We start from the raw sequence: 26,003 nt of genomic DNA on the forward strand, positions 1-26,003 counted from the left end.
AGTTCTTCCATCCCATCCTTCATTTTCTGCCCCCCTACCTCAAAGTCTAGATCAAGTTTCCTTCAGGTCATTAGCCATTGGTTAACGTTTTCTAAAGATCATCACACAATTGAGCAGAACCAGGAGAAGATTGTACACAGTGACAGCAACATTACACAATGATCAACTATGATAAACTTAGCTCTTCTCAATGATGCAATGATGCAAGACTATTCCAAGGGACGAGTGATGGAAAATGCTGACCACATCCAGAGAAAGAACTATGGAGTGTGAATGCAGATCAAAGCATACTATTTTCACTTTTTTTTCTTTCTCATGGTTTTCCCCTTTTGTTCTGTTTCTTCTTTCATAACATGACTATTTTGGAAATATGTTTAACATGATTGTACATGTATAACCTGTATCAGACTGCTTGCTGTCTTGGGGAGGTAGGAGGGAAAGAAGGGGGGGTGCAAAATTTGGAGTTAAAAGTCTTACAAAGATGAATGTTGATAACTATCTTTACCTGTAATTAGAAAAACATACTGTTAAGTTTTTTATTCTTTTTTGTTTTTTGGTGAGGTAGTCGAGGTTAAGTAACTTGCCCTGGGTCACACATCTATAAGTGTCAAGTGTCTGAGGTCAAATTTGAACTCAGATCCTCTTGACTCCAGGGCTGGTGCTCTATCCACTGTGACACCTAGCTGCCCTTTAAGTTTTTTTTTTAAAGAAAAAAATAAGAAAAAAAAAGATCATCACACAATCAAACAAGTTTTTTGAAATTTTGGGGCCAAATTTTCTAAGGAATGTTAACCATCAGGTCAAGTTTCCTAGGGGTTATAGGATCACTGGTTTAGGCCAAGAGAGGGCCTTAGAGGTCTTCTGGTATAACTCCTCCCTTTTAATTTATTTTTTAGTTAAATTTTTTTTCAGTTAATAATCTATTTTCTTTCCCTCTTCTTCTTTTCCCTCAATATTGAGGGTTGGGAAACCCAACCATTGTAACAAAGGTGCATGGTTAATTAAGTAAAATAAGTTCTCACAGTGGCCATATCCAAAAATGTACGTATCTCACTCTGCACCTTGAGTCTATCACGTCTCTATCAGGGACCTCGCCAGTCATCTTGACTTTTGTCCCGCCCCTGGATGCTGGCTGATGACTTTGCACAGCTCTACCTCACTCAAATCCAATTTACACACAAGTTAACATATCACCCACATGACGTTGTTGGCAAGGTCCAACAACAACAATGACTAAGCATAACCCCCCCTCTCTTTTTTGGTGAGGCAGTTGGGGTTAAGCGATCTTCCCAGAGTCACACACCTAGTGAGTGTTAAATGTCTGAGGCTGGATTTGAACTCAGGTCCTCCTAACTCCAGGGCCGGTGCCACCTACCTGCCCCAAACCCCTTTCTTTTTAAGGATGAAGAAAGGGGACCTCAGAGAGATTATGCAATTTAGGGCCAGTATCCCCACCCAGGTCCTCCAATGTCAAATCTAGCATCCTTTCTCCAAAGGTAATCAATGATTTAGCCCAGCCCAAGAGCAGGCACGGCTGCACACCTTGTCCCATTGTAGAATGTGGGAGTCCAACCTGGCCTGGCCTGGAGTTGTCTGCCTTGGTCTGATCTGAGCCAAAACCACAGCCACAGACCCTGCCCTTACCTAGAGCTAGAGCCTCAGGCAAGGTACTGAAGCACAGCCTGAAGCAGGACAGCAGGTTCTTGACTTAGCCGGGACCCAAGGAAGGCACAGTCTCTGTGCAAAGTATCTTCTGAGTGCAACTCAATCCTTGCCATCTTGGGATGATGATAACAACAGCAACAACTAGCATTTCCATAGTGATTTAAGGTTTGCAAAGTGCTTTAATTATGTTGTCTCATTTTATCCTCACAACAACTCTACGAGATACAAACTGTTATTATTCCCATTTTATAGATGGGGAAACTGAGGCTAAGAGAAGTTATATGGCTTGGCCGGAAGAACACTAAGTTCAGAAGGCTGGATTCATACTCAAGCCTTCCTGACTCCAAGTCTAATACACTCTCTACTCTGTCACCTTACATCACTTAATAAACGCTCATTGACTCTCTCAATACAGACTCAATATTGACTCAATGTAGAGCCTTCTGCTGAAGTCAGGCTACAGAACACAGTCATCTGTGAAGTCATGGTAGCCCTAAGGACCTGGTCTTCCAGAACACAGTCTTTCAGCCTGAACTTACCGACACCTCTACCCCCAGCTCCCCAGTGTTTGGAGAAAGAACACGCCATAGATAGTCATGTTGATGCTGACCCCATACTGATGCTGTGCTCTTTCTCAATTTGCAGTGGCTAAAGAAAGGGGACTGGGGTCGTGAAGATCTGAGTTCAAATCCAGCCTTAGATACTTACTAGCTGTGTGACCCTGGGCAAGTCACTTAACCTATGTTTGTCTCCATTTCCTTACCTGTAAAATGGGGACAGTACTAGTACCTACTTCTCAAGGTTGATAGGATGACCAAATGAGCTAATAGTTGTAAAGTGCCTGGCACATAGTAAGCCCTCTCTCTATTTTCCTTTTTTCTTTTCTCCGTAGGACCGTGGAGAGTGGAGGGAACCCTGTTTAACTTGTACTTTCCCCATCCTATGGCTTTCAGACTCTTTCCCTTTCCTCTCCTCTATAATTATACCAATTCTGTGATGCTGAACTCTGAAATGCCCATCTCTGATTATAAATTGACTACTATCTTGCTTGCCTGGGCAGCTAGGTGATACAGTGGATAGAACATTGGGCCTGGAGTCACAGAGGCCTGAGTTGAAATCCAGCATCAGACACTTGTTAGCTGTGTGACCCTGGGCAAGTCACTTTATCTTGTTTGCCTCAGTTTCCCCATCTGTAAAAAGACCTGGAGAAGGAAATGGCGAGCCACTCCAGTATCTCTGCCAAGAAAATCCCCAAAATGGGAATCTCTCAAACTTGTGGAATTGATCTAACCTTCGAACCTAAGGAGACCTTTCTAAAATGGATTTGAGTCTCTTAGATAATAGTCACTGAAGACTAAGAAGCCAAAAACGTACCTGAAAAATGGGTTGAGGGTGATCTATGATGACACCTGGCATGATGGCCACCCCACTCTGTGAGATGGCTCTGTGGAACAGACCTTTGGTCACAGGAGACAGAACCTGCAAGACATGAAGAGAATGTCTGAGGGACTGATACTCCTCAGGAAGAGTTCTAGTTTAAGGGAATGCACATTCAGAGAAAGATTGGAGATCAGGCTGGCCATGCGAATTGGAATCAAATCACGTTAGGTCAATAAGGGAGCTTAGAATTCCTAATCCAACTTCCCCATTTTATAGTCAATTGGTGGTGATGCCATGATTTGAACTCCTGATTCCCAATCCAATGCTCTTCCCACTATACCCCCCTATACCAGTGGGGAATCATCTGCAAACTCACAAGTAGAGAGACACAAGCTCCTCCTGCAGACTGTCCAGAGATGGTCACACAGTTGGGGTCTCCTCCAAAGTGAGCAATGTTGCCCTGGACCCATTGTAAAGCAGCCACCAGGTCTAGGAATCCCCAGTTACCAGGTGCAAATTCATCCCCAGTGCTGAAAGCCAGAGAGACAGCAGTCAGGTTCTACCTGCTAGGAAGACTTATCTTTATTAATGTTTTAGATGAAAGCATCAGGCATGCATGTTAAATTGCAAATGTCAGCCATCTTGGAAACATGCTAACACATTGGGGGATTAAATTGGGGGCTCTAGAATGGTGGTCTGAGTCTAATAAGCTAACATTGAATAAAGATAAATGTAAAATTCTATATTTGGGTTTAAAAAATCAATGGTACAAGTACAGCATGGCTAGAAAACACTTCATGTACAAAACATCTAGAGGTTTTAGTGGATTGTTTCTTTTTTTTTTTTCTTGCTTTTTTGGTCAGGCAATCAGGGTTAAATGACTTACCCAGGGTCACACAGCTAATAAGTGTCAAGTGTCTGAAGCTGGATTTGCACTCAGGTCCTCCTGGCTCCAAGGCTGGAGCTCCATCCACTGTGTCATCTACCTGCCTCCTAGTGGATTGTTTCTCACAAACAACATTCCACTTCCTGATTCCATGCCTTTTCACTGATTGTCCTGCAAGCCTGGAGTTCTCTCCTCCTTCATCTCTGCCTTTTGGCTTCCTTCAAAATCTCAGCTGAAGTCTCACCTTCTGCAGGAAACTTTCCCCAATCCTTGTTCATCCCTGGAGACCACCCTCCTTCCCCCATCCATTCCTCCTGCATCTTGTTTGTACCTAGTTGCTCGCCATTGTCTCCCCAGGAGGCTGTGAACTCCTAGGTGGGGACTGGAACTGACTTTCTTTGACTTTCTTTGCATCCTCAGCACTTAGCACAGTACTTGGCATGCAGCTGTCACTTCATAAATGCTTGTTAACGTGAGTTGATGACTTCATTTTGAGTCAACAGTGTGAAGGGACAGTCCAGAAAATCTAGCATGATCTTAGGCAGATTTAAAAGAGGCCTGTTATCCAGGACATTAGTCTGGATGTGACAGTGCCGCCGTACTCAGTCTATATTCAGACCACATTTGGTGTCCTGTACTCAGTTCTGGGTGCCATATTTTATTTTATTTTATTTTTTTTTGGTGAGGCAATGGGGGTTAAGTGACTTGCCCAGGGTCACACAGCTAGTAAGTGTCAAGTGTCTGAGGCTGGATTTGAACTCAGGTCCTCCAGATATCAAGGCTGGAGCTTTATCCACTGCGCCATCTAGCTGCCCTCAGGGTGCCATATTTTAGAAAGGACACTGATATATTGGAATATTCCAAAAGAAGGTGACTAGGACAGTGAGGAGACTAGAGACTATGCCATATGGGGATTCGTTAGAAGAAATGGGGGTGTTCAACCTGGTGAAAAAGATTTAGGGAGACTTGAGAGTCATCTACCAGTGTTAGAAAGACTGTCACATGGAAGAGGGTTAGATGAATTCTTTTTGGCTGTAAAAGGCAGAGCTGGAAGCCCCAGGCAGATGATAAAGAGAGGTAGATTTAAATTCAACATGAGATAGAATTTATTTATACTAAAAGAACTTGCTAATCTCCAAAAGTAGAAAAGGTTATTTGGGAAGGTAGCTCACTCTACATCTTCAAGGAGACACCAGAAGACTGCTGCTGAGGATGTTGCTGAAAGAATCTTTATCCAGGTAGGCGATGGACTAAAGGAACCATTCAGATATTGCGATTCTACTAGAGTGCCAATTGGGTCTCCACGGGGCTCACATGATTGTAGAATGGCAGAGTTATAAGGGACTTTAGAGACCTCTTAGTCCAAACCCCTTCATTTTACATATGAGGAAATTGAGGCCCAGAGTGGAGGAAGGGCCTTGCCCAAGGTCCCCAAACCACCTTAGTCACTTTCTCACCTCAAGAATCCCTGGAATCCCAGTCTGTATTGTACTATTACCACCACGATATCTTCATAGGCTGATAAAGGTGATCCATCCAATGAGGAAGCTCCTCCAATCGCTAATGATCCCCCATGGATCCAGAACATCACCTAAGAGAAACGCTGAGAGTAGCAACATCTGGAAACAGTCTCTGGGGAAAATCCATGGCAACCGGAGGGTATATTTTCTCTAAGGAAGTATCCCTTGCTATCGTCTGGGCTGAAACAAGGATGCCCCATCCACCTGGATTAGCATGGTAGGCCTAGGGCATTTGTCCTTGTGCCCTGTCTCCTCACCCCCAAAACTATTTGCAGGAACACAAAAATAGTAGTCACTGTAAGGGAAAATGAGGAAGAACTTTTGCCAGGTTCCCGGAGTCTCTAAATGAGGAAATATTCCAGCATGGGAAAAACCCTACTTAAGAATGAGCAGATCAAAGGGGCTTGAACTCCAAGAGTCTTGCCTTTGGGGATATGCCTTGACTTTAGTGCTGTGAAATTCTAGGCCTCTCTGACCCCCAGAGATCCTGTGGACAGGGATAGCGGATAGGGCTCTCTGACCCCCAGCAGCCTTGGGGACAGGGATAGTGGATTAGTGTCAGTCAGTGAGCCAACAAGCATCTGAGTGTCAGGCACTGTGTTAAGCACTGGGGAATACAAAGAAAGACAAATACAAGGTCCTGACCCTCAAGAAACTCACATTCTAGTGGGGTAGACAACATGTGGCAAAAAGAAATCGCACATAGAAACTATATAAAGTCTAACCTCAGAGAGAAAGCAATCTGTGTGCTTGGGGGTGGGGAGGAAGAGATGGAAAGGCCTCTTGTGGAAAGCTGAATTTAAGCTGAGTCTCACAGACATCAGGGAAGATAGAAGGACATGAGGGACAGCCTGTGAAAAGGTATGGAGTGGCGAGACATGCTGCGTTTGAGGGACAGCAACAAAGTCAGTCTCTGTCTCTCTGTCTCTGTCTCTGTCTCTCCCTCTCTCTTTCTCTGTCTCTGTCTCTGTGTCTCTCTGTCTGTCTCTCTCTGTCTCTCTCTTCCTCTCTCCCTCCCTCCCACCCCCTCTCTCTATCTCTGTCTCTGTGTCTCTGTCTCTCTCTTGGTCTCTGTCTCTCTCTTTTGGTCTCTGTCTCTCTCTCTCTCCCTCTCTCTCTCTGTCTCTCGCTCTCTCTCTGTGTCTGTCTGTCTGGCTCTGTCTGTCTGTCTGTCTCTCTCCCTCCCTCCCTCCTACCCCCTCTCTCTGTCTCTGTCTCTCTGTCTCTCTCTTTTAGTCTCTGTCTCTCTCTGTGTCTCTGTCTCTCCCTTTCTCTCTGTCTCTCTGTCTCTCTCTCTGTCTCTCTCTCTTTCTCTCTCTCTCTTTCTGGGCAGAATAAGCATTTATTAAGGACTTCTGATGTGCTAAGCACTTTATAACCATCATCTCATTTGATCCTCACAACAACTCTGGGAGATAGGATTATTTTATATTTGTTATTGGGGTTTTTTTGTCTGTGCATTTTATTTCATTTTTAATAGCATTTTATTTCCCCCCCCATTACATGTCAATTTTCAGCATTCATTTTCATAAGGTTTTGAGTTCCAAATTTTTCTCCCTCCTTCCCTCTCCTCCCCTTTTCCAAAAATGGTAGACAATTTGATATAGGTTACACATGTGCCAGTGTCTCTTGATTGTAGACTCTTTGGAGGAGATTGAAGTGAATGGAAGAAGGCTGGAGAGTAGGAAGGAGCCAAGTTGGAAAGGTCTTTATCAGCCAAATTGAGGATTTTATATTTGATCCTGGAGGTAATAGGGAGCCACTGGAGTTTATTGAGCAGGAGAGTGACACTGTCAGACTTATGTTTTAGGTGGATGGATTAGAGTGAGGAGAATCTTGAGGCCAGGAGACCAAAGGAAGGTGATATGAATAGTCTGGGAGTAAGGAGATGAGGGACTGTCACCACCAGGTAACAGTATAGGGGGGAGGCAGGATGGTATGAGAAAGATACAAAGGTAATAAGAAAGATATAAAGTTACAGAGGTAGACTTGACAACAGATTAATACAGGGCTGGGGAACTTGTGGCCTCAAGGCCACATGTGGCCTTCTAGGTCCTCAAGTGTGGCCCTTTGACCGACTCCCAAAGGGCCACACTTGAGGACCTAGAGGGCCACATGTGGCCGTGAGGCTGCAGGTTCCCCATCCCTGTATTAGTACAAGTAAGGAGTCAAGGATGACATCAAGGTTATGAGCCTGGGTGAATGGGAGGATGGTGGTGCAGTAATAGGGAAATTGGGAAGGGGGTGAGAGGAGGTGAACAAGTGTTTATTAAGCACCTACTATGTGCCAGGCACCATGCTAAGTGCTTTTCAGATATTATCCCATTTGATCCTCACAGCAACACTGTGAGGGAGATGCTTAATTATCTTCATTTTACAGATAAGGAAAGTAAGGCAGACAGAAGATAAGTGATTTGCCCAGGGTCACACAGTTACTAAGTATCTGAGGCTGGATTTGAACTCAGGTCTTCCAGATTCCAGGCCCAGTGCTCTATCCAGTCCAGCACCAGGGCTGTCAAAGCAAAAGCAGCATTACTTACAGGTAACTTATCCTTCTTGTGTCTGGAGGCTGGGGTGTAGATGTTGAGATAGAGACAGTCTTCAGATACTGGGAAGAGTTGCTGTTTCCCATCTAAGGTGTTTTTCATAATGTCTGTCCTTTCCAACTCCTGCAAACACCTTCATGAGCAAAAGGAAAATCAGGCTAAAGCATGAATAGACTCTATAGAGATTTTTTGAAACTAATAGGAACCAAGAGGTCTAGAAAGAGGCAATTCAAATAACAGGATCATTGGATTGAGAGCTGGGGGGAACTTAGAGGCCATTTGCCCAATCCTTTTTTTTTTTTAAGTAAAAGAGGAAACAAGCTGGAGAGTGTGTAAGTCATTTGCCCAAGGTCACATTGGTAGTCACTAGTATTACATTTTGAAAATGATCACCACAGAGCTCTGCTCCTTGGTGGGACTCATTTCTGCTGAATTCATTTTATTCTTTCTCCATACTTGCTTGTTGCCCGGTTCTTACACCACTTAAGAAAGTTAGTCCCTGTTAAATGTCTAATATGAGTGACCTGCACTGCTATAATATTTTATGGCTTACAGAGCCACTGAAAGGCTTACAAAAACCATTTGAGAGAAGCAGTAAAACTTTCACTAGTTTAAACGAGAAATGGAGCCTCCCCCAACATCAGAAGGATCTGACTAGGTAATATTGTGAAAGCTACAGACAAACATGTAACTTCTTTCTGCATTGAAGGGCTGGCTTCAGGCACCTCCAGCATGGGAAGGAGGCTGGTCTCCTCACAGCTATGGCACACCTAACTGCTGCCTCAGCCCTCCTCACAATTCAGCTGCCCTGCCTTCCTTATTGTGTTCACCCTCACATTGGGGGGAATGCAGTGGCGTCTTTTACACCCTCCCAAGGCTCAGCAGGCTGCGGGGGAGAGAATCTTCTAGCCCCTATGGGGGGCTTGGCAAATGGAATTCCCAGGAAAACATCCACAAGATGGTCAGTTCCCTTGACAGCGACCTGTTTCCCACGGACCCGACCAAATTGGGTCACCACTTCAGGTCCAGCAGCCTCTTGCCCTGTATGTAGGACAAAAAGATTCTCTTAGGTTGTCTTTGGCTAGAAATTCAGTTTCCATAAAAACTAGGAAGTGGCTCCTCCCTCCATGGTGTGGGGTTTTTTCCTTAGAATTTTTTCTCTCTTAGAATATTTTTTCCTAATAAAATCTTTATTTTTAAATTTTATTTTTAATTTATGGAATAAAATAAGTATTTCCATAACATAGTACAAACGTACAACAAAATTATCATGTAAATTTCTTATTTTCTTTTTTTGTCTTTCCCCCATCCCCACCCTAAAGATGGCTACCATTAGAGACAAATATAGATATAGATATACACATGTATGTAACATTGTTCTATACATACTTCTATTTATCAGTTCTTTTTCTGGATCTTTCTTCATATGACCTTCATAGTTAATTTGGGTATTTATAATAGTCAAATTAACTTATTATAATGACTCAAAGTTGTTCTTAAAATAATATTGCTGTTACTGTATACAATTTTCTCTTGGTTCTGCTCATTTCATTCTTCATTACCTCATGAAAGTCTTTCCATGTTTTTCTAAAATTATTGAGCTCATAATTTCTTATGACACAATAGTATTCCATTACATTCATATACCACAACTTGTTCAGCCATTCCCCAGTTGATAGGCATCCCCACAATTTCCAGTTCTTTGCCATCACAAAGATTGCTGCTATAAACATTTTAGAACATATAGGTACTTTCCCTTTTTCCCTAATCATCTTTGGAAATAGACTAAGTAGTGTTATTGTTGGGTCAAAGGGTATAGGCAGTTTAATAACTCTTTGGGCATGATTCCAGATTGCTCTCCAAAATGGTTGGATCAGTTCAGAAGTCCACTAACGATGAATTAGTGTCCCAATTTTTCCACATTTCCTCTCACATTTGTTACTTTCCCCTTCTATGGTATAAAATGATATCTCAAGGTTGTTATAATTTGTATTTCTGCATTCAATAATGATTTAGAGCATTTTTCATATGACTATGAATTATTTTGATTTCCTCATTGGAAAAGTACCTGTTCATATCCTTTGATCATTTAGCAATTGGGGAATAACTCATTCTTATAGATTTGACAAAGTTCTTTTTATATTTTAGATATGAGACCTTTGTCTGATAAACTGTCTATAAAAATTCCCCCCCCCTCCAATTTTCCACTTTCCTTCTGATTTTGGCTACATTTATTTTATTTGTACAAACTCTTTTTAATTTAATGTAATTGAAATTATCCATTTTACACTTAATTTTGATATCTATTGTTAATTCATGAATTGTTTGCCTATCTATAAGTCTGTTAAGTAATATGTTCCATGTTCTTCTAATTTTCTTGTTAAAATCTCTACATCCAGGTTATGTATCCATTTTGACCTTATCTTAGTAAATGGTATAAAATATTGGTCTGTGATCAGTTTCTGCCATACTGTTTTCCAGTTTTCCCAACAACTTTTACCAAATAACAAATTATTATCCAAAATCTTAAGTCTTTACACTTGTCAAATACAAGGTTATTATGTTTATTTGCTGCTGTCAATTGTATGTCTACTCTATTCCATTGATTTACCTTTTTATTTCTTAGCCATTACCAGATAGTTTTGATAATTACTGTCTTATAATATAATTTAAGATCTGGTGCTGCTAAATGTCCTTCCTTTATATTTTTTTCATTACTTCCTTTGATATTCTTAACTTTTTGTTTTTCCAGATGAATTTTATTTTTTTTCTAATTCAGTAAGAAAACCGGTAATTTAATTGGGATGGTGTTGAATATATAAATTAGTTGGGGTAAAATAGTCATTTTTATTATATTGGCCCTGCCTACTTGTGAAAATTAATATTTCTCCAATTATTTAAATCTGATTTTATTTGCATAAAACTTTTTTTAAAAATAATTTTGTTTTTATAGTTTTGTGTTTGTTTTGGCAGATGTACTCCCACATATGTTATATTGTTTCAACTAACTTTTTAGTTGAATCTTTGGGATTTTCCCAGTACATCATCATATCGTCTGCAAAAAGAGATAGTTTTATTACCTTATTCCATATTCTGATTCCTTCTATATCTTTTTCTTGTCTTATTGCTATTGCTAATATTTCCAATACAATTTTGAGTAATGTAATATTGGTGAGAGTGGGCATCCTCGTTTTATGTCTGATTTTACTGGGAAGGCTTCTAGTTTATTCTCATTATAAATAATGCTTGATGATGGTTTTAGATAAATAGTTTTTATCAATTTAAGGAAAAATCTATTTATAGCAATGTTTTCAGGTGTTTTCAATAAAAATGAATGTTGAACTTTATCAAAAGCTTTTTCTGCATCTATTGATATAATCTATGACTTTTAAAAGCTTTTATTATTGATGTAATCAATTATGTTAGTAGTTTTCCTTATGTTAAACCAGGCCTGCATTCCTAGTATAAATCCTATTTGATCATAATGTATAATCTTTGTAATCTTTTAGCTAGTATTTTATTTAGGATTTCTGCATCCATATTCATTAATGAAATTGGTCTATAATTTTCTTTTTCTGTTTTTACTCTTTCTGGTTTAGTTATCAGTATCATGTTTGTTTCGTAAAAGGAAATTGGTAGGATCCCTTCTTTACCTATTATTTCAAATATTTTATTTAATATTGGAATTAGTTGATCTTTAAATGTTTGATAGAATTCACTTGTAAATCTGGTCCTTGTACTTTTCTCTTAGGAAGCTCATTTATGACCTTTTCACTTTCTTTTTCTAAAATAGATCTATTTAGACATTCTATTTCCTCTTCTGCTAATCTAGGCAATTTATATTTTTGTAAATATTCTTCCATTTCACTTAAATTGATAAATTATTGGCATATAATTGGGGAAAATAATTCCATATAATTGTTTTAATTTCATCTTCATTAGTGGTATATTTACCCTTTTCATTTTTGATACTAGTGATTTGGTTTTTTTCTCTCTCTCTTTTTAAAAATCAAATTAGCCAATTATTTATCTATTTTATTTGTTTTTTCATAAAATCAACTCCTAGTTTTATTTATTAATGCAATGAGTTTTTTACTCTCAATTTTATTAATCTCACCTTTAATTTTTAGGATTTCCAATTTAATGTTTAATTGGGGATTTTTAATTTGTTCTTTCTCTAGTTTTTTTTTAAATTTCATACCCAATTAATTAGCCTTCTCTTTCTCTAGTTTATCATTATAAGCATTTAGAGACATACATTTTCCTCTAGTCACTGCTTCTGAGGTATCCCATAGATGTTGATATGCTGCCTCATGATATGCTCTCTCATTATTGTCATTCTCTTTAATGAAATTATTATTTCTGTGATTTGTTATTTAATCCACTCATTCTTTAAGCTTAGGTTATTTAATCTCCAATTTGTTTTTAGTTTATGTTTCCTTGGTCTGTTACTAAATATAATTTTTACTGTATTATGATCTGAAAAGAATATTTTTAATATTTCTGCTTTTAACTAAAAAAGTTTTATGACTAACATATGGTCAATCTTGGTAAAGGTACCATGAACTGATGAGAAAAAGGTGCATTGCTTTCTGTCTCCATTCAGTTCTCTCCAGATATCTATCATATCTAGTTTATCTAAAGTAGCATTGACTTCTTTAACTTCATTCTTATTTATTTTTTGGTTATATTTATCTAGTTCTGAGAGGGGAAGATTAAAGTCCCCTACTATTACAGTACTATTATCTATCTCCACCTGTAATTCATTTAACTTTTCTTTTAAAATTTTAGATGCTATAGCATTTGGTGCATATAGATTCAATACTGACATTGCTTAATTGCCTATGGTACCTTTGATCAAAATGAAGTTATTCTGTTTATCTCTTTTAATTAAATCTATCTTAACCATAACTTTGTCTAAGATCATTATTGCTACCCCTGCCTTTTTGAATATTACCAACAATATAGCTGAAGCTATAGATATTACAAAAATTACTTTTATGAACTTTCAGGGCTTAGCCTCTTTCAGATCCAAAGACTGGAAAGGGTTGAAAATAGATGTGAGTTCAGAAAATTCTTTAATTAATAAGCCAGACAATTGCCATTATGAAGACAGGCTCTATTGAGTTTTAGTTTGGGAGCCCAAGATTTTTTTCTGGGCCTCAGTTTTTTTATGTAGAAATGAGTGGGTTGGACTAGATAAACTATAAAATCTTTTCAGTCTTTAAGAACTATGCAGATTTAGTTGCCACAGTTCTCTACTAGCATACCAGTAGAGCTCTTATGCCAGGCAAGGAGTTGCCCAATGAGGAGAGCATTGCATAAAAAGAAAAGTGTGACTGTGGGCCCTATAGATGGGAGAACCCTTCTCTGGTCCCTTTCCTTTTCTGTTTTTAAGGTCTGAAAAATTATCTCCCTCATATATTCCCAATAAGTAGGGGATGACCAGTTGATGGATTGGAATTTCCTCATGCATGATGAAGCCTTTCTGGCAGATCTCCCAGTTTATTTATGCTGCCTATGAAACCTAAGCCCCCTTCACAAAAAGAGTTAATGATCAGGTGTGAGGAAATTCCTCAAGCCCCAATATTGCCTGTGAATGTAACTGCAAGGCATGTCTGTCTCTTCCCACCCCCCAGCAAAATAACTCCTTTAATATAAAGAAGCATATGTTTCATAGTCATAGTCACACTCAGCCGTTATTCCCTCTAGGTGTAACTTTCCTAAAGATAAGCTTAAGTGGCCCCAAGGCACTATCTGAGCTCACACTGTGTATACTCCAGATAAAGTCCAACCCCTCCCTTTATACACAGCCATACCCTTCTAAAATCATATAAATATCCATGGTTTTGTCTACTGGTTAGCCAGCCTTAGCCAGAGCAGACCAGCCAGTTTGGTCACTAAGGATGACTCACTAGCAGGATGTGGGAGCCCACCTGACTGCCCAAAGGGACCCACTGTCTGGTAGCCTTAATGGGGCCATCTTGTACCTCTGTAAGCACAGAAGGCTCCTGGAAGACAGGTCCCATCAGTCTTACTCAACACTACCCCTGGCCCTAGGCATCTACACCTGTCTTTACAATAAATATCATGTATTGCGCATCACTACTATCTAGAACCGAGTTATTCATGGCACCAGCACTTCATGTCAAGTTTTGACATGCCATTCCCCTGACCTGACCTTAATTGAAATTCTTAGCATGGAAGTCTCACTCTCAAACTCAGTTCCCTATCATCATCTTAAGGCTAGAGGGAAATGCTACCTCTTATGAAAAGCCTGGGGATTTTCATTCTGAGTTCTCTGTCTTTCGCCAAGAGGAGGGAACTTGGCCTACCCATCATTCCTCCTTGGCAATGCAGGGAGAACTCATCGGGGATAAATTTCAACCTACTTTCCCAAGATAGGCACTGGGCCTGAAGACACTCACCCTCAGCTGGGAGAATCAGAAGACAGGTAATGCAGGTCAGAGACCAAAGCAGAGACTTCTGTTCAGCTGGCATGGTTTTCTCTGGAATTCCTGGTTGTGCTGAAATGTTTCTGATTCTAGGTGATGGGAACAAATCCCAGGATTTCAGACTTGTAGAAAGATTGTATCTACTAAGAGAGAAGAACATTAAAATTTGTAAACTTTAGACATACTTTAAATATTTCTGTGCTCAGCCTTCTTATGACTTTCCAAAAAACACAAACCCACCACAGAAATTTTTTGCTGTCTCATGCCCATTGCATTTGTAAAGCTGACAAAAAAAAAAACAAGAAAAAAGATAGTGGAGGTGCTGGAGGAAAACAGGTACATTACTGTACTATTGGTGGAGTTGTGAACTGGTATAGTCATTCTGGAAAGCAATTTGGAACAATACCCCAAAATCTAGTAATCCGTATATATCCTTTGACCCAGTGATACTGCTACTAGGTCTACACCCCAAAGAGATCACAGAAAGAGGAAAAGAACCCATAGGTACAAAAATACTTGTAGCAGCTCTTTCCTTGGTGGCCAAGAATTGAAAACTGAGGGTTTACCCATCTATTGGAGGTGGCTTCACAAGGTATGGTAACAAGAAATGATGAAGGGGATGGTTTCTGAGAAACCTGTAAAAACTTGTATGAACTGATGCAAACTGAAACGAACAGATTCAAGAAAGCAATTTATACAATAACTATGATAATGTAAAGCAAATGACTCTGAAAGACGGCATCTGATCAACACAATGACCAGTTCCAGAGGACTGTGATGAAACATGAAACACCCATCTCCAGATAAGGAAGCAATGGATTCAGAACACAGATTGAAGCATAATGTTTTTTAGGCATGACTGATCCAGGCATTTGTTTTGCTTATCTATACATATTTGAAATGGGTTTTGTTTTTCTTGCTTTCTCAATTGTTGGTGGAGGGGAGTTGGGAGAGAGAATTTCAAAATTGAAAATAAAATAAAATTGAATTAAAAAAAAAAGACAGCTCAAATTCTACCTTCTGCTGGAAACTTTTCCCAATCCACACCAGCCCTACTCCTACCTCATCCTAGCTAGGCCCTTCCCTCTGAAATCACTTCCAGTTTCTCTCGTCTATATTTTGTATATACACAATTGTTTGCATGCCCCTCCCCCCTTGGAATGTGAGCTCCTAGAGAGCAGAGACTGTGATTGCCTTTCTTTGCATCCCCAGTGCTTGGCATAATGTTGCCAACATACTAAATGCCTAATTAAAGAAAGTCCCAGATTCTGTTTGATTCTACCTTTAGGAGTAGCTATGAAACATATAAAGTATAAATGGCTTTTTCAAATATTCCCTTGGGTGGTCTTCTTGACCACCAAGCCAGGATGTGGGGGTCCCAGTACATAAATTTCATGAAATATGAAAAAAAACCCAACACCCTTACAGCTCCCTCTCCCTCTCCCTCTCCCTCCCCTTTGGCCCACCCAGACAGCATTTACAGTCATATTCATCAAAATGATACCCATCAAATTCTTTAAATGAATGCAATTTAATCCAAAATTTCTACTATTGCACGATAAAAGATCAGCATAAAGCAAGTAAAAAGCTTTAGGAGAAAATTTTCCATCTGAGAAGAGAGAGAAGAGAGTAGATATACTCAGTTGCTTGAGCCTTCAAGCAAAGTCAAAAGTCCACTCTTGCTCTTCCATTCATGGCTGGTGTCCTGTTTGCCTGTGATGGAAGCTGGTCTCCTGAAACAATCTTTGTTCTCTCCTCCTGTTTGTCTCTTTCTGTCCCCCAATTTTGTACAGCATTACATTTCATGTTCTCTTGTCCTCTGCCCAGGCATGATTGCTAACCCATTACCCCTGGGGAGCTTGGTACATGGAAGCTTGAAAGAGGGGTAACATTTGTATAACCTTCAAAAAAGATGATACATTTACAAAGGACTGAAGGTTGCATGTACATGTGTCACCTCTGTGATTTTCTTTCTGGTGGGTTACCACACTACTATTCATGGCAAGAAAAGATAATTAGCTAATTCATGAATTATGCTTCTATTTATATATTCTGAATTATAAATTCTCCAAAGGTTACATGCCACTTAGGCTGGCAGGCTCTACATCTAGTTCAGAAGTATTTCCAAATTTAAAAAAAAAATGACTGTTTGGTCAATTCAACAAATAACTTATAAAATTGTTATAAGTAAACAGTGATGATAAAATAAATATATGATAAACAGAAATATAACAAAGCAGGTATAAATTTTATGAAATTTTTACCTGAGGAATGTGTGCCTATTTTATTTGTTGAAGACCATAAAAGACTCTTTATGATTCTAACAATATGTTAGGTAAAGAAGAGTAAAATAAAGGCTAATTAAATCAACAAATTGCTCTTTTCAGTTTCAAAAAACATAAACATTGGGCAGAATGCATACCCTAAGCCTTGAATTTGTCCTCTGTGTGAGAAGCTTCTAAGATTTGTTTTCCTGCATTAGATGACCATTATTTTTCTTATTAAATCTCTTAGTGCCAACCGAATTTACCATTATTTTTCTCTTAAAGGTCTTTTCTTGTTTATTTGTGAAGCCTTTCTTGATCTCTCTTAATTTTAGTGCCTTCTCTCAGTTGACCATCTTCAATTTATCCTGCATATAACGTGTTTGTTCTAGCATGTAGCTGTTTTCATGTAGTCTCCTCCATTAGACTGTGAGGTCCTAAAGAACAGGGAATTTTTTTTTTTGCCTTTGTTAGTACTCCCAGTGCTTAGCACAGTGCTTTGCATATGGTATATCCTTAATAAATGTTAATTGATTGACTGACGAACTACTTACTAGTGGGATCACAGATCATAGGACAAAATATTGGAACATAGAATATAAGAATTGTAAAGGACCACAGAATAGAATATTAAATATAAATGTTAGAACTGAAAGAATCCTTAGAATAGAAGGTTAGAATATAGAATGTTAGAGATGGAAGATACCTTAGAGATCATCAGGGCCAATCTTCCATTTTCTGGTTGGGGAAATAGGTTTGCCATAAGGAAGAAGCTTTCCTAGAGTCATATAACACTGAAGTGGAAGAGTGAAGTCTCTTGGTCTCAAGTTTATGCCTTCTTCCCACTATATCAAGTAGTTTCTCTGTCTTTTGTCAGGTTGTTGTATCTGAGAAGCTTAATTCTGGGTACAAAGCTATGCTGATTGCACTGGTTCTATCAGGATGGTGATGGGGGCTCAACCAGGAGAAGGGAATTGTCTCAGCAGGCACTTACCAGATAAAACCTCCAGGGGTACCCCATATTTCTTTGTCCACAGCAATCAACAGTTCCATCTTCCATCCTCTCCATCCCACTACTGAGTCTTACTCTGTACTCTGATTATAACCTGTGCTTTTAGATAATTATAGCTCACATTTCTATAGTGCTTTAAGGTTTACAAAGCACCCTTCTCATGGCAGCCCTGGGAGGTAGGACTTATAGGATCACAGATTTAGAGCTGGAAAGACATCTAATCCTACTCCCTCATTTTACAGAGGAGAAAATCGAAACCAAAGAGAAGCAGCGAGTTGCCCAACGTCACTTAGGTAGTCAGAACTTGAACTCCAAATCTAGGGCTTTTTCCACTACGCCATATTGCGCTGACCATTTAACAGATGTGGAAACTGAGAACTTCTCAAATGGAATTATCTTTCCATGGTTGTACAGTGAATTATAGACCTCCTCAGAAAAGTGATGATAACCTTGAAATGGCCAAGAATGTTAATTTTGGAAAGAGGAAGCCAGGGGATAACCCACAGCTTAGATGTCTTGTCCTTAAGAAACAGGGAAGTGACTGTGTGGTCTCTAAGTTTAGAACTTTATGGAAGCTGAAAGTTTCTTGCTCACATTGCTCAGTGATGGGGCATGTCACCCACTAAGGACAAAAAGGTTCAGGATGAGGCTGTGAGCTACTTTTTGAGGTGGTTGTTAGACTTGACTGCCTTTCATCTAAAAAATAATAAATATCTTTGGCTTTTATGTCACCTTCATTTCTCAATATCAGTTTTATAGTTAATGTACCCTAGGGTTGCAAGCCTAGGTCTTGGCTTTTTTTTTTCTTTAATAATTAATTAATTTTTAGTTTTCAACATTCACTTCCTTTAGACTTTGAGTTCCAAATTTTCTCCCTCTCCCTCCCTTTCCCCCTTCAAAGATGGTGTGCAATCTGATATAGGCTGTACATATACATTCATATCAAACATATTTTCACATTAATCATGTTGTGAAGAAGAATTAGAACCATTGGGAGGAACCACAAAGAAGAACAAACAAAATAGAACAAACAAACAAAAAAAAAGAGAGCAAATAGTGTGCTTCGATCTGCTTTCAGACTCCATAGTTCTTTTTCCGCGTGTGGATAGCATTTTCCTTCATGAGTTTTTTAGAGTTGTCTTAAATCCTTGCATTACTAAGAAGAGTTAAGTCTGTCAAAGAGCCAAGTCTATCTATGTCAGTCGTAGCACAATGTTGCTGTTACTGTGTACAATGTTCTTCTGGTTCTGCTCACTTCACTTAGCATTAGTTCATGTAAGTCTTTCCAGGATTTTCTGAAATTCACCTGCATGTCATTTCTTTTAGCACAATAGTATTCTCTTACATTCATATACCACAACTTGTTCAACCATCCCCTCAGTTTCCAATTCTTGTCCACCACAAAAGAGCTGCTATAAATATTTTTGTACACGTGGGTTGTTTTCCCATTTTTACGATCTTTGAGATATAGCTAGGTCTTGCTTTTTTTTTTTTTTATTATAGAGGACAAGTTTCTATAGTTTTTAACCTTGCTGTAGATTCTGGGAGGTTTAGGAAGTAGGGGCATACCACATACCTAGCACCCAATCCAAGTTATGTATGGATTAGTCCTTTGCTACCTATCACATAGGAACAGAAAGAATATGAGAGCCACAGGATCAAAGAGTCAGGTGGGACCTGCAGTCTGTACCTGGGCAAGAATCTCTGCTATAACATCCCAGAGAAGTGGTCATCTAATTTCTTCTGAAACAATGTCAGAACCAAGGGACTCTACCTCCAGAAGTAGCTACTGTGTTACAGGGCAATGAGAATGATTAAAATCATAACTGACCTAGAGCTGGAAGGGAACTCAGAAGCCACTTAATCTAACCTCCTCATTTTAAAGATGAGAAAATCCAGTCTCGGGAAGGTGAAGTGACTTGCCCAAGCTAACATAGGCAGTAAACTTTAGAGGCAGGATTTGAATCCACGACTTCTGACTCCAGAACCAGTACTCTTTCCACTATACCATTCTGGTTTCCAAGGTCTTTCCTATAATGAGTTGATATTTACTTCTCTCTAACTCTACCCGTTGGTTGTAGTTCTGCCTTTTAAGCCAAGTAGAAAAAGATATTAGGATTACATTATTTATTCCACATGACAGACTTTCAAATACTTAAAGACTAGAATCAAGTTTGCCCTAAATCTTCTCTTGTCCAGACTAAATATCGCTAATTCTTTTGATTAGTTCTGAGTATTCTTAGAGGCAGCTAGGTGGTATGGTGGATACAGTGCTGCACCAGGAGTCAAGAAAACATGAGTTCAAATCTGGCCTCAGATACTTACCAGCTATGTGACCCTGGGCAACCCACTTCACTCCTGCCACAGTTTCCCTTTCTGTAAAATGAGGATAATAATAGCACAACAACATCTCAGGGTTGTGGTGAGGATCAAATGAAATAACATTTGTAAAGTGGTTAGCACAGTGCCTGGCTTACTAAATGCTTGTTCCTTTCCTTTCTTTTGGCTAGTTTTGAATCTTCTCATCTCAGCCACTCTTCCAGAGATGAGAAACTGGTTTTGTATATTTGTCAGAACCCAGTGTTCTCTGTATAATATGGTCTCCAGATCTCTACACAATAGCACTGAGGAGTCTGCCTCAGGCAGAGGACAATGAAAAATTTACCTGCTGTGTTTGGAATAAAATATTTCTATTGATGCAGCCTAAAATCACATTGAAGTCTTTGGCAGCCAAGCTTCACTGAGCATACATAATGACCATGCAATGACCAAAACACCCCAAGGCCTTTGCATATGACCCCTTGTCTAAGTCACATCTCCAAATGGGAGCAAAATGTTTTGGTTCCCACCCATCCGCTCCCACACACTTCTTTTTTCCTCTTTGGGAAAAAAGAAAATAAAAATCACACACGCAAAGACAAATAAAGACTATTTTGGAATGATCCTTTTTGGTTTTTAAGAAACTAAATCTTCCCAAACCGAGTCCTGGAATTGGAGTCAAAGGATCTGAGTTTGAATCCTAGCTTAATAACCCTTACTACCTGTGTGACCTTGGGCAGCCAGCCTTTTCCCTTCTCTCTGGTGCTGGAGGGCCCAGATGTTTTTTTTTCTTCTCATGGTATCTTTATGTTGCTCTTCTGAGGTGTAGAATATCTGCTGTGTGTTTTGCTGTAGTAGGTTGGATTTGTTCCTCTTTGCCCTTCAACTCAACGCTGCAGCTGAATGCTCTGGACCTGCTTGTTTCTGGATGTGATAACTTTTAATAGGTAGATTGCTTTACTTTGCTGCCTTTTAGACAATGGATAAAGAGAGAACTCAGGCCCCCACCCCCTTCTCTCAACTGGATTCCAGAAGAGGTGTAAGGCAAAAGGCAAAAAGATTTTCCCTCTCAAGATCTGGCCTCATCTGGCTTAGTTGGCTCTTTTCTCAACTGCCAGAATTCCTCCTTTCTCAAACAATTCTAGAGTAGCTAAGTCTGCTTTTCAAAGGCCACCAAAGATATGGCCAGCCAAGGAATAATAAACCTATATAATTCCATCAGTTTTGATTGAGGACTTAATAACACAATTACCTGTTTGACGAAGAACTCTCTATTTGAAAAGAACTGCTTGGAAAAGTAGAAAGAAGCCTGGCAGAAGTTAGCTTTCAATAAACATCTTACACCACATTCTATAATAAACTCAAACTGAATATGTGAACTGAACATTAAAGAACATACCAGAAAAAATTAGAAGAGGAGTAGGTCATATACCTTTCACAACTAGGGATGGAAGGTGAATTATCAAGCAAAAAAAGAAGTGATTAAAAGACAAAATAGATAAATTTGATCACAGGAAATTGAAAAGCTTTTGCACGAACAAAATTAATGCCACTCGGATAAGCAGTGTTAACTAGGGAAAAATCTGTATATCAAATATTTCTCATAAGAAGCTAATATCTAAGATATATAGATATATATGCATATATGTATGTATTTATGTAAAAGCCATTCCCTAATAGATAAGTGGCCAAAGTATATGAATAAACAATTCCTCCCCCCAACTGCAAACACTTAACAACCATGTGAAATAATTCTCCAAATCACTAATAAGAAAAGAATTGAACTCTGAAGTTTCACCTTACACCCAGAGAAATGGCAAAGATATAAAAAAATAGGAATAGTCAATGCGGGATGGATTGTAGAACGATGGGCACATTAGCGCACTACAGCCACATTCTGTAAGGCTCTTTGGAATTTTGCAAATAAAGAACTAAAATGTCTATGCCCTTTGACTAAGAGATTGCAGAGTTAGGCACATACTCCAAAGATGTCAATGACAAAAAGAAAGGCTATATATACACCAAAAAATTCATAGCATCATTATTTCGTGGCAGCAAAGAATTAGAAACAAAATAGATGCCTATTTATTGGGCCAAATTGTGGGAACAAAAATAATAACTATTAAACGATGAATAAAACAAATATATAGAATTATGGAAAGGCTTTCATGAACTGATGAAAAGTGAAGTAAGCAGAGCCAGGAAAACAAGACACAACGACTATAACAATGCAAAGAGAAAGGACAGAGGCATCATGAGGTGCTGTGGTTTGGGAGAAAGGGCGTAGACATAGAAAAAAGAAATCAGAGTTACCGAAGTAGTCTGACTCTTCTTTGCTAGGGCTACCTTCCCATCAAAGAGAAGGCTGTCCTTCAGATTCATTCATATGTTAATTAACAGTATTTTCTCTGGGAGTTTTCTTTCTGGAGTACAAGATCCATTGGAAAACTGCCAAGAATTAACCCTGGTCAAACAGTAGTTAGCTCCTGGATTGTGAAATTGTACAGTCCTTGGATGACACTGGGTGTAGTAAACAAGCACATGATTTAGAGTTATAAAATTGGGTCCAAATATTCTTTCTATCATTTAATAGTTTAATAGTTTTTAATGGTTTAAGTGCAATCATCTTTTTTTATTCTGCTGTTTTGGAAATGCTTGTTTTATTTTACAAATTTAAAATACAATAAATAATTTTTAAAAAATAGCTTAATAATAAAATAATGATAATAGTAATAGGAATAGCTAGCATGCATATAATGCTTTGGGTTTACAAAGAGCTTGGCTATCATTTTACCTCTCTGGGCCTCAGTTTCTTCATCTGTTAAATAAGAGAGTTAGATTAGATGCCCTTTAAGATTGCTTCTAGCTCTAAATCCTGTCATAACGGGGGAACTGGCCAATGAGGGCCCAGTTTATAGAGTATGCATGGTATGGTCTTTCTGTTGCTGACTCACATAGAAGTCGGTGAATCTGCTTCCTGTAACATGTAATGGAGGGGTCCTTTCTCTCTCTACTTTTGAGCATACACAGGTATTCTCTTAACTTTCCGGTAGGCTTACTGTGTGATGATGTAAAGATTTTTAGCTCACTGATGAGCCAGAGCTCGTGTGCATACAAAAGGCTTGAGCAGATGAACTCTCTTGATCCCGGTGATGAGTGAGGCAAAAGCTGCTATAAGTTACTTGGTAGGGGGCATCCTCATGTGTTAGTGAATGCATGGCACCCTTATTTCTTTTGTCTCTGTTGTGTTTATATTTTCTTGATCTTAACTGAGTATCAGAGATGGACCAGGTTATGACCTTCTGATCTTTGAAAGGTCAGAAGAGTATCAATCAGAGCTTCCAACAATAGTAACTGAGTCTAATGAGAAGTCACCCCTGAGGAGTGATCTGCTTGACCTCGGCCAGCAATAATTCAACCCAGCAACAGAAACAATGTCTCATAAGCAGGGAAACAACTTGTCTGTTGTCTATGTCCCATGGCAAAGGGAACTTGGTTAGGGGGAATGTTTTGTAAACACCATTTTAAGGGATCAATGTGGTAGGTAAAAGGACAGTTTAATCCTAATTTGAGATATTTAATTTCAGTCTTTTCTACATCTTTTCAGGAAATATCCCTTTGTAAAAGCTAATTGATGTGAACTAGTTCATTGATGTTGAGGCAATATTAGTTAGCTGTCAACAAGAGAGAATCACACTAAATAAGGGCTCATGAACAATAATATTAGAAACCGTGCCTACCTCTTCAGAATTACCCCTGGGATCCTGGGGGTAGCAGTAGCTATTTGATACCTGGGGATCTGACTTGCCAGTGAGAAGGGGGTGTGGGAGAGTGGGGAAGGGCGTCTGTGATACATTGTTATTTTATGAACATTATGAGGTAGGGAGGGAAGGCATTATTGTCCCCATTTTACAAATGAAAAAAACTGAGGCCTGGAGAGGGAAGGTGACCTAACAGAACATATTGCAAATTAGTAGCTAGGCTGGAAGCCGGCTCCTCCTAACTCCCAAACCAGAGCTCCTTTCCATAGATCACATATACTTTAGGTAGTCAGTTTCTGTCTTTTGTTTTTTCAACCAATTTTTACCCTAAAATTGATTATTTTCCTTTTGATATTTATTTTCATTACTATTGGTTGGAAGATCATGAATTACTTAAAACTTATTTTTGAATCATAAACAACAGATTTCAACAAAGACAAATAAATAATTATTTCTACTAAGGGGTAAAAACCTTTATAGAAACTATAAACATTTAACAAGCATTTAGCAATATAAAAATTAAAAAAAGTTAAGAAAAGGCCTTTGTTCTGTGTCTATTACAGGTTGATCTGCAACCTCTACCTTTGCTCATCCTCCCTCCCTCCTTCCTTCCTTCCTTCCTTCCTTCCTTCCTTCCTTCCTTCCTTCCTTCCTTCCTTCCTTCCTTCCTTCCTTCCTTCCTTCCTTCCCCTCCTATCCCCTTTTCTCCTTTCCTTTCCCCTTTGGTTTATTTCCCAACTCCCACTCCCACTCTTGAGTAGAGTACTCAGAGGGTAGGTCCCTCTCCTAATTTCTATAGAATTCTTTGAGTCTGCATTATTAAAACTATTGCTCATGAGCCCCCGTTGTGCTTCCCATTAACAGTCAGCCAGTAGATATAATTAGCTCAAAAAAAGAGTAATTATGAAAATGGAATAGTAAAAACAGTAGCTGTACAATGATATTCTAATGGGCATTTGCACCTTATTTCCTTTTCCTTTGGAATGTGAAGGTATGAATGAGGATTTCAATTCTGAATGTTTCCGCATTTTTGAGAAGCCTTGCTTACATTTTATGGTGTAGTCATTGGAAATGGAAAAATGGAATTTTTTATATATATAATGTTATATATATATATTATAATACTCTCCTATACTTTATTTCAGCTACCATCCCCATAAAACTTGACAAGAATTACTATGACTGAAAGGTTTTTTTGAGTCCTTATGAAAACTTTATGACAGTATTCACAAGTAGCCTGAGATGTATTCTGCAGCTCATCTCTTTCAGTTTCTGGACTGTATGCTTAACCTTTCTGGATGTGCAGCAGCTTCCACGTCTGAAATGACTTGAAGGTATCCATCCCTTTCCACAGAGTTCCCCGCTGGGCTCTCTCCAGGCACCTGGAGCCCCTCCTATCCCTCCCCCCTCCTCCCCCGGACTCTTTTTGCAACCATTCTCAAAGGGCAGTTGAACAGAGAGCGTAAAGAAGATTTGCTGTGGCATGGGCTGTAAGCCTCAGTGGAGTTTACAAGCAGCCTCACATGGTTCAGCTTTAAAAAATTAAATCAGGGTGCAAGGTCCGTGTTTTAGTTCTAGAAAGCATGTGCGATATGTTAACGACGGTTGCCACCAAGTGCCTCATTCACCTTTAAATACTGTTAGAGCGTCCCCTGCATGCAGATGGAAGGGATGAAGCTGGGCCCTGACGCAGGGGCTTCCAAGGGGCCTCAACTCTTTCTGGTCACATTTTCAGTCTGTTTCCCTATACAGTATATGTCCTAAAAAAGTCCAGTCTGTTCAACAGCCTTACTCGGATTCAGCTTCTTGAGATCCTCCAGTGCTTGTGCCTCAGTGGCTCTGTGTGTAATGCGATGCACTAAGGATACACAACCACCACCATACAGTGTGTACAGGATAATTAATGCCACGTACCAATCAGATATCCATTGGTTATTGTGTTTGTTAACCCTTTATCTCTTAGTGTTATAAACTCCACTTAAAATTGATTAAAGTCTCATTCTTGTAAAAAAAAAAAAAAACTCCAAAAAAACAGTACCTATGAAACATTTCCCCATAAACCCATGGTACATTCTTATAATAATAATAATAATAATAATAAGATAATTATAATGATTATAAGCATTTATATTGTGTTTTAAGATGTGCAAAGTTCTATACATAGGTACTTTCCTTTGATCCTCGTGAAAATTATC

General features: G+C 39.1%; 1 protein-coding gene across 8 annotated transcripts in view; it reads right to left on the bottom strand.

The window, feature by feature from the left end:
* CES3 (carboxylesterase 3) overlaps positions 1-26,003 on the bottom strand; it is a 66,238-nt gene that overhangs the window by 24,880 nt on the left and 15,355 nt on the right. For 6 of the 8 annotated variants that reach the window (XM_020989414.2, XM_020989411.2, XM_020989415.2 and 3 more), the window contains exons 2-7: positions 14,426-14,595; positions 8,834-9,038; positions 7,992-8,130; positions 5,389-5,522; positions 3,422-3,575; positions 3,040-3,144 (exon numbers count right to left, since the gene is read on the bottom strand). In XM_020989414.2, coding sequence (XP_020845073.1) covers positions 3,040-3,144; positions 3,422-3,575; positions 5,389-5,522; positions 7,992-8,130; positions 8,834-9,038; positions 14,426-14,498 — 810 coding nt within the window. In that variant the 5' untranslated portion in view covers positions 14,499-14,595. Of the gene's footprint in view, positions 1-3,039; positions 3,145-3,421; positions 3,576-5,388; positions 5,523-7,991; positions 8,131-8,833; positions 9,039-14,425; positions 14,596-17,710; positions 17,785-26,003 lie in introns of those variants that run through there. The other 2 variants (XM_020989410.1, XM_078149440.1) reach the window with 2 other exon arrangements.

The sequence above is a fragment of the Phascolarctos cinereus genome, unplaced genomic scaffold (assembly GCF_003287225.1).
Source record: "Phascolarctos cinereus isolate Bilbo 61053 unplaced genomic scaffold, phaCin_HiC Scaffold_2;HRSCAF=192, whole genome shotgun sequence".
In the NCBI taxonomy this organism is placed as follows: domain Eukaryota; kingdom Metazoa; phylum Chordata; class Mammalia; order Diprotodontia; family Phascolarctidae; genus Phascolarctos; species Phascolarctos cinereus.